Below are 9,341 nucleotides of genomic sequence, written 5' to 3'. Positions count from 1 at the left end.
CTTGGTGGCAGCCTTTCTCTTAGGAGTCCTCATATCGATAGCCCTCACATAGCAAATGGCACAAGAAGAAGAGAGAGCAGCAACACAACAAATACAACTATGGAGCAAGGATATGTTAATCCCTCTTCTCACATACACGAGCCTGCATCCGCCCACAACTATGTGAATCTAGTGCATTTCAAAATCTCTCCATTACTTGTGAGATTATCCACCCCAACCACATCTTCTTTCACACGTCACGGGAGTGATCTTTTCATTTCAAAATTAACTCATCAAGAACTTTAATTCTATTAAAAATTAGTTGAAATAACCCATTGAAGTAGTGTTGAAGCTCCAAACGAGTAGACTCAAAAAATGTCCTTTTTTGTACCACCAAAGCATGCTTTCCCTACATGAAACCTGTATATCACATGAATTCAAGGACTATTTATAAAACCCCTTAGATGTAAATATGTCATCAATAAATGGGACCCTTTTCCTATCCAAATTATAAATTATTTTTCAAGGCTATTTTTGCAACACCCTTCTATATTTGAAAATGTGAGAAAATATAGAATAGAATTAAGAATCCCTACTATTGAACCCACGTGATTTTTTATAAAAAAAAATAGTGACCCCCCCCCACCCCCCCAAAACTTTGATCTTTCCGTGGTTATCTCTTGGAATGCCATTATTGTAGGGTATGTCCCCCAATGCAAAAATAACATCACAACTATTTACCATAGATACAAAGTGAGGCCTTCTATCTAGATGCAATCACCCATGGTTACATCTTGAAGGAAGTAGGAAATTGACAGAAGGTTGTGTTTTGGCAATGCTTTGATGCGCATGCACACCAAAAGTGGTGTATCCACACACAAGCACAACTTTCTTCATGATTTGTTAATTTGAGATTGTCCTCTCTTGGAATTTACTTATTATGGTAGGTCTTTGCCCTAGATGCAAACACTTCTGCTTGCATCTTGAATGGTAATAGTACTCTGCATAAACTTGACATAATCAAGCAAAATCATGGTGAGATGGTTAGCCGTGCGCTTCGGTTGACCTTTATCCCAATGTGGTGTACTTTTAAGAGCACATAAGATTTTGGACCACCTTCCTATATCAAACATTTTCTAAGAACGAGGAGCAAGGCTCTCTCTCCAAATGTAGTCTCCTAGAATGCCCTTATATGAGGATATGCCCTGGCCAAGGTGGCATGACCTTTGCATTTACCTTTGTAAGCAACACCACCTTGGAAGGCAGCAAGAGTATCCACTCCCGATGCTATAAACTTGACATAATCAAGCAAAATCATGGTGAGATGGTTAGCCGTGCGCTTCGGTTGACCTTTATCCCAATGTGGTGTACTTTTAACAACACATAAGATTTTGGACCACCTTCCTATATCAAACATTTTCTAAGAACGAGGAGCATTGATCTCTCTCCAAATGTAGTCTCCTAGAATGCCCTTATATCCTCGAGGATATGCCCTAGCCAAGGTGGCATGACCTTTGCATTTACCTTTGTAAGCAACACCACCTTGGAAGGCAGCAAGAGTATCCACTCCCGATGCTATGAATAGCAAGTGGATACTCTTGCCTTCTCCAACAATGGTGTTGTCTTTGTAACTCTCACTAAAAGCACACCGCCTAATGCAACATTGCTTTGATAAGTTTTATCTTTTTGTTGTCTCAGGTAGCGGGCAGCCCCACTCGTTAAGAGAAAAGAGACTATGGAAGCAGATTGCTCTCTCTCTCTCTCTCTCTCTCTCTCTCTCTCTCTCTCCTACATACACACACACACACACACACACACACACACACTCACTGTCGCTCACATAAGGCACCCCCTTCCATACTTAAGATTGTTGGCTTGGCCATAAAATGTGGTGGGAACACGCTCTACGCAAGTAGGCCCAGGAACGACAAGAGAGGTCATGTGCCTTGGTTGCCAGGGGCGTGCAAGTCCAAATGCAGGACATGCGGACACACAAGAGTCGCGTTGACTGGGAAACAGTGCCACGTGGATGGGGCGTGTCCGGCCGGCCAGAGAGGTTATTGTATTAGGACTTTCCCAAATGCTGTTTAATAATATTAATTAACCGAAAGAAAGCTATGCTTTTTGATAGTGTATGGTTACAAGAAAGTTGTGGAGATTCCTTTTGATGGTGAGAGGATTATTATTTTAAACCTGCTGTCTAGTCTAAGGCTGCTGCTTTCGCGAGCCTAAAGCTATGCCTTATTCTCTGAGCTTGCAGATGGACAGAGCTAAATATATATTAAGCTTACTCCTAAGGTTGGCTGACCAAGGTCAAATTTAAAGACAAAGCTCTGGCTTTTCTTATTGGCTAGAGCTGGAGCGGTCCAGTCAACTTTGATTAAGGTTTGGTTGATTAAGGTCTAAGCTTTTTGATAATGCGGGTTTTTTTAGAGCACGTCAATAGAAACTGCTTTGCTTATTAAGGTTTGGTTGATTATTTATTTAGGTCTTATATGTAACGGCCATTTATTTGTGCATGGCAATGGCAAGATGAGCCCACGTGCGAGATAAAAGAGCGTAAGCTGTAGAGCCCATAGAAAGCCGCCATGTGTCAGGCGCACGTGGGCGCTTGCTGATACGCTGCGGAGCCCACCACCACCACCACCACCTTCTCCCATCATCCATGTCCTGATTGCTCTCCGATCTTCTTTGGACTACGGAGTCTTCCATTTTATATTCTCGTCTGAAAGAGATCGCGCAGCTTCTCTGCTCTCTTTCTCTCTCTCTCTCTCACCCTTGGCTCTCTCTCTCACTCACACACACACACACACACGTAGCAAGGATGCACGTCGTCCATGTGATAACTTCCTCTCGCTCTCCGGGAGCCCCTCTCTCTCTCTCTCTCTCTCTCTCTCTCTCTGTGTGTGTGTGTGTGTGTCGTAAAGGATATTTCTGCAAGTACTGCTAGCTTTGATCCATAGCTACATCTTCCTTTTGCTGTCCTTGCCCCTCCCCGCCCCCCCCCCCCGCCCACATGACTTTTCCCGTGCTCATGCCGCCCCCCGAGCAGCAGCCGCTCATGCCGCACCCTCTCTCTGGAGACACGATCTCTCCGGCTTATATTCATACGGTAAGTCTCTGTCTCTGATCTCTCTCTCTCTCCCCCCATTTCATGCATTTTGGCTTTGTTCTTTTGTAATCTTTCGGGTGATAACCTGGTTCATAGCTTTGGTATAATTAATCATAATTAGTGTAATTAGGTGTCAAATTCATTATTTTGTGTAATTTGTACAATTGGACTTGACTAGTCTTGGTGGTGATTGGGTTCATTGTGTATAATCAATGGACTAAATCCCATAATTAAGATCACATGACCAGTAGTGCTATAATTAGAACAAATTAAGATCACATGACCAGTGCTAGAATCTTAATTAACTATCATTTTGAAGTCTTAATGCTTATGTTGGGAATTATTAGGAATCCTCCCTTTGTGTCTTGCGTTTGAATTCCGATTTCAAGGTCTTGCCATTCATGTGAATTAAAATTTAGTTTCTCTGCGAACTGACTGAAGTTTCACTCGTAATCTTCTTTCATTTTATTTTGCCTTATAGCCATTTTCAGGTGGTTTTTGGTTTAGTAAAAGATAAGTGAGTATTATCTTAGAATGATCAGTACTTGTCCTGGCGATTCTTAATATCAGAATCGTCAATCGTCTAATCCTATGACAGTATGTATAAAAATCAACCATCTAGAACTTGGAAAAGCTAATTTTGGCTGTAGTAGCAGCTAAAATTTGCCTCATGCTACAAAAGGCTTGCTTCTTGGGCTACAATCAGGTGTACCTTGTAGTGGTCGTGCCTTTGAAGATTGCCCTAATGCTTACTAGTTGGGAAAAGATTTTTCTTCAAGCCCTGTTTCAGACCATCAATTCATCGGGGTACGATACATGGCTCTTGTGCAGCATTTTGTGGTCATTGGGATCATGGATATACATGGCTGGTATTTGGAGGAGAAAGTGGACGTGTGGGGCTCTTGCAGTTCAATGGCCGTATAGTGCCTTGCTCAACATCCATGATACTGCACTAAGATTTGGAAAGCTGGATATGAAAGGGCTTTTGGATTGAAGCTCAAGAATGTAGTATATGCTTAGTAGGTTTGCTAGAAGGGTTGGAACTTTGCTCCATTCGAATTGGCCCTACTAACATCCACCAGTTTGTCAAGCACCACAAATTCTCATGCTGCATTTCTTCGAAACATCAGCAGCCTTACCCTATTTGAGCAAAACTTGTGATGAAAGCTCTGTTAGAGACAACCCACCATTCCAAGAATGAGAGTCTTTCCACAACACTTTGCGTCTGATCACAAAAGGACCACACAAGGCATGTGTTTAGATAGCATTCAGACACATAACATCTCATGAACAATTTTGAGATCTCAGATGTCAAACTAGCCCTCTTGACGAAGAGACACTCGTCGAGGCTTATGAACAACAAGGAACTTTCACAACCTTGAAGGCTACAAGGTAGAGAGCTTCGTTCTGCATGACGAAAGTTACAGCTAAGAATTGCAGTCAATGGTGATCAACCAAACCCTAAACATCATCCATTAATCTGTGTGCATGCAGTCTCCAAAGCTTCAATGGCTTCAAAACCCGTGCAAATGTACGACCGTCTAAATAAGAAATAAGTTTAGATGTCCCCGAGAGCACCCACCCCACTAATATAAAATCTCAGGCTCTATGTCCCAGTCCATTTAAGTCTCATGGTAGATTTTCCTGACTTGCTTTTCTTTATCTTCGTTTTTCCTACAGCATGCTATCATGTATTTTAGGAAGAGAGCCCTCTTCCAGGGTATGGACTCCTCTTCCTATTGTCGTTCGGATTTAGACGGACTCTCTGCAAGTGCCCCACTTTCACATCCGGTAACCAATCAGCGTGGTTTGAACAGAAATGTTAAAATGCATAACCACTGCATTGGACCAGGATTGCACCCAGGATATGGTCTACCAACAACTGGTGCTTTTACCGCCTCAGTCATGATGTCATACCAGCTCATTTGCCCATGATGCCAATCGTGCTGATAACTGCATCATGTCTCTAAGGTAATTAGCCTCTTGTCCATAGAACAATGTCGGTAAGGGTAGTTGGCAAAATGGATCCATACCTTCGGGAAAAGGATTGGCTCTGAGGGCTGGGTGTAGAGGTCTAATAGGTATCTTCAGAGACCGTTGTCGTATACGATCAATACTCGTTCGCCAAAAATGATATAATGTTTCACCAAACCAATGAGAAAAAGGACCCATTTCCAATCCTCCTGGTTTTTGGGTCAAGAAATGGAGGATTTGCCGGCTCCACACTAAAATGCATGAAAATCTGTAGGTTTTCTCCAAGAAGAGAATAAAATCTAACCAGGTTTCTATGATATTGGCCAATGAAAATTACTCTAAAGTCGCTCTTTCAAGCACGCAGATATTTAGCATCAGCCAATTCAATGGTATTAACATTGCTGTTGTCAAGCATTTCAAAGGAATGCTCGTTTTTTAAGCTTATTGCAATTTACAATTGTTTAAGCCCATCATGCAGCACTAAGTTCTTTTGAGAAGTTTTTCCTCTTAAGTCAACACTCAAAATGAGCAAGGGCTAAAGAGCATGTGCAATGTTTGCAATGCTTCAAATGCATCAAAACTCTCTGTATCCAGGAACATAAATAGTAAAACAACAAAGATCGTCGAATTCATTTGAGGGTGTCTCTCAAAAGTGGCCCCATTTTGTTTAGTGCGGTCTCGCCCTGTTGGCAAACAGAATTTAGGCAATGGTTACTAAATAATTGTGCCTCATCATACATGGTCACATGTGCAACTATATGCAGCTATGCAAGCCTTTGTGTAAGTATGCCACTTTTGGCATAGTTGCATCAGTAACATATTATTGATAACTTGTGCACACGTGACCGCATTGTGACCCAAAATCAAAGCGTCCATTTAATTACCTGAAGCTTCTCAATCAGTACTCATCATGTCTTATTGACATGCCACAATTGGCATGCATGTCCTCTAGAAACAAAAATTGGACATGGTATCATTTCCAACCGGCAGCCCGTGTCTTTAATGAAGAAGCTCTTCATGAATATTTCTTCCTCGTTAGTGGGCACCCCCTTGTCTAGCCTGATAAAGACGCAAGCAAAGCTGCTTGCATATGAGAGAAGCTGTGGAGAACCAATTTTTCTTGTGCTTATAGTGTACCTTATCAAAGTAGTTTCTTGCTTCGGTGAAATGAGGGATAGTTTTTGTGTGTGTCAATGTTTTAAAGATAAATACAAGGTGAAGATTCACATTGGCATTTTTTGAAACAACAAAATGAAAAAGACGTCAAATCATGTAAGATTTTTTGTTTCTCCGGCTTCCTTGTAAAAAGCCGGGTATGGACGGTATGGACTGAGGTTGTGATGCCCTGGCTTGTTTCGAGCAGGGCTGCTGGATGCAAATCTTTTGGTTATTTTTTAATATAAACCACATCACTAATCAGCAATCACTAATCACTGTAGGAAATAATAAAGTTCACCAATCACTGTAAATTTTCTTTTTTGGTTCTGCAAAAAAAAAAAGATACTAAAATCAAAAGAAGATTTCAAATCACTGTAGGAAATAATAAAGTTGTTTAAGGCTTGTTTTCAGAAAAAAAAATGAATATGCAACCACAGGAAGATAATGATTAGTCTTTAGAGAAGTATTTCAGTTGAAACAAAAAAGGTTACAAGATAAGAGGAGGTGCATTTGTATGGCTACTTAAACAGATATCTCTTGATAATTTTTTCGAAACTATGATCAAGTAGGGGGACTTGGAAGTATTGAAAAGTCTTTGTATAATGACATTGGATTTCACAACATTTCCAAGAGAGAGAAAAAAAGAGGTCCTGTAAATGTTATCAAGCAATCTAAAAACATGTTTTACACATTGCAGAGTTTGATTTTACTGATCGATAGCTTTTAATTGACGAGGCATTGTAAGAATTTCTGCGCCTCGTTGTAGAAGAAACAAGAGATCTTTGGACTTGCAAATTTTGGAATAGAAACAGTGCTCTTATGTCTGAGTGTGTAGTGAAGCGGCAAGCAAAGTGCCTCTTCAGTGCTGATAAAGAGTTTAGGGGGAAGTCATGTGAGCACATTAAATTTAGTGGCCATCATAGTAAAGTCTTGGGGATAAGGAGGACCTTGAATGTCAAGCAATGAATAGACCAAAACACTTTCAATGTTGGTTCAAGTCAAGAACTTTGCTGGTTGATAAAATTTTCTTTACTAATATATCCTTGATTTTATGCAGGTTCAACACCTCATTGAGAAATGCATGTTGTTCAAATTGGACCAAGAAGAATGCATCACAGCTCTTGAGAAGCATGCAAAAGTGAAACCTGTGGTCACTAGAATAGGTAATGCTAAATTAGCTCATCGATTTGTTGAGTCAGTGAATTCAATAATAAGACATGATCACTATTGGAATTTTTTGCTTTTGGTTCCTTTTGTTGAGTGGAACAAGCAAAGTTCTATATATACTAACTAGCCAATATGTTGCTTGAGTGGAACAAGCAAAGTAGTAAGAATGCTCCCTCATAGTCCTCTCTAAATAGAGGAGGTTTCAATTGGAGATCAGCCCTATAATAGGAATCCAGTAGGTGGTTGGTTTAATGATCTTGACCAAATTTAAAAAAAAAGTTGATAAGGTGTAGTTAATTTGCTCTAGCTAGTCACTCTGTTCTTCAAAAGGGCCTTCTTTAGATCTAGAGGGTGGTTAGAGTACCCCCTACAGGTGCACAACATTGCCATTGTGAAGTAGTATGGGGAAACTTTCCCTTCTTTCGATGCTCCTCCAATTGTGCATGTGAAGGGACTTTGGGGGGCCTTAGGGGTGTGTGTGGAGCCATCTATGTTGCGTTTTCTGCGACAAAATTGTGTAACAATCTTGGTGGCAAATGCTATTGGCTCTTGAATTGTCAAAAGGACCACTATAATTTGCAACATTGGAGGAATCAAAATGGAATTCCCTTCATCAAGGGATTCCTTATCCGCGGAGGAAATTCTTTTTGGGTGAGGAAGAGGGATGTTTCAAAGGGCAATGGGAGCCCTTGTGCTTGCTCGCTAATGAGTCTAGCCTCTCTTTTAGAGAGAAGGGAATAGGAACTTCATAAGCTTGAAGTTCCTAATGAGCTTGAACTCTCTTTTAGCCTCTCTTGTGCTTGCTCACTAATGAGTCTAGCCTCTCTTTTTAGAGAGAAGGGAATAGGAACTTCATAAGCTTGAAGTTATGGCTAACAAGCATCCTAACCCTTTTATTCTCTACATTTTTGTAGCTAAATTTTGTTTCGAGAAGAAATTTTAAAATTTAATAGAGTGGCTACATGGTTTGGCTTTGTGTCTAATGCTATTAACTAAAGAGCTTTGCTTTTGTTGATTGTTATGTATGGTGCAGTGTGGAACGAGCTCGAGAAGGCCAACCCGGATTTCTTTATTGCATACAACTTGCAAAGACTCGACATTCCTATGTCTATAGGCGACCCCCTCAACAAAGTTGTGGCGGAAGACACCACTAACATTGCAACCTCTCCTTACCCTAGATAGCATTATAAAGCTATCGATCATCTTGTATTGTAGATTGTTCAACTTCCAAGCACAATGGATTCAAGTATGAAGGCTTATAATGGGGGGTTTATAACAAGATGCACCTCTCAACTCACTCTTCACACTTACTAGGAACACACTAACCACTTAGCCACTTTAGGCTTTTGCCCCTTTTTCCCAAAAGATGCTTTTACCAAAAGGGACAACTGTACATACAGGTGTTGCTCATCATCATTTTTACACTTGATTATTTACTCAAAAGCATTTTGTAGTATGTATGTACACGTTGATGGCACACGCTCCTCAATTATTTTGAGGTGCTATATTATAGGTCTAGTTTTGTCAATGGTTCAAATCAATCATGCTCAATTATTAAGAAGCTTTTTTTCAAGCCTCAAAGGGTGGTTTCAAATATTTGACATAAAAGTAAACTCTCTCTCTCTCTCTCTCTCTCTCTCTCTCTCGCGAATAGGTCTCTACGTTTTTAGAAATATAATAATTTTCTTCAAAAAAATAAAAAATTGCCAACGTAAAGCGTGTCTACGTCCAATGCCTTTATGAACACAGTTAGCATATCTCTCTCTCCCTCTTCTCTTTCTCTCCATGTGTCCCCTCCCAAAAATATTGGGCAAGAGGCTATGAGTACGGATGCACAGGAAGCCATTGGGTGGCAGGGGGGTCGAGTTGCGCAAAAATATCTACCCCTCTAATTTTGGGAAAGAATCGGTGTGGGGTGATGGCGAGTTGCAAGAATAGCAGTTCGATGCAA

At 40.7% G+C, this 9,341-nt stretch overlaps 1 protein-coding gene across 1 annotated transcript; it reads left to right on the top strand.

Annotated features, from left to right (window-relative positions):
• Positions 1-2,698: 2,698 nt before the first annotated feature.
• LOC147462530 (uncharacterized) lies at positions 2,699-8,960 on the top strand. Its single transcript, XM_086526514.1, has 3 exons — positions 2,699-3,091; positions 7,281-7,386; positions 8,424-8,960. Exons 1-3 carry the CDS (start codon positions 2,996-2,998, stop codon positions 8,570-8,572), a joined length of 351 nt encoding a protein of 116 aa, XP_086382640.1. The 5' UTR covers positions 2,699-2,995; the 3' UTR covers positions 8,573-8,960.
• The last annotated feature ends 381 nt before the right edge of the window (positions 8,961-9,341 follow it).

The sequence above is a fragment of the Adiantum capillus-veneris genome, chromosome 2 (genome assembly GCF_014529385.1).
Source record: "Adiantum capillus-veneris isolate H3 chromosome 2, ASM1452938v2, whole genome shotgun sequence".
NCBI lineage: Eukaryota > Viridiplantae > Streptophyta > Polypodiopsida > Polypodiales > Pteridaceae > Adiantum > Adiantum capillus-veneris.
This window is presented reverse-complemented; position numbering and strand designations above follow the sequence as displayed.

Bases quoted from the DNA above. Each gene is read 5' to 3' on its own strand.
- LOC147462530 (XM_086526514.1), top strand. From the start codon at position 2,996: ATGACTTTTCCCGTGCTCATGCCGCCCCCCGAGCAGCAGCCGCTCATG. The intron at 3,092-7,280 runs GTAAGTCTCTGT...GATTTTATGCAG, and splicing joins CTCCGGCTTATATTCATACG to GTTCAACACCTCATTGAGAA. The intron at 7,387-8,423 runs GTAATGCTAAAT...TGTATGGTGCAG, and splicing joins ACCTGTGGTCACTAGAATAG to TGTGGAACGAGCTCGAGAAG.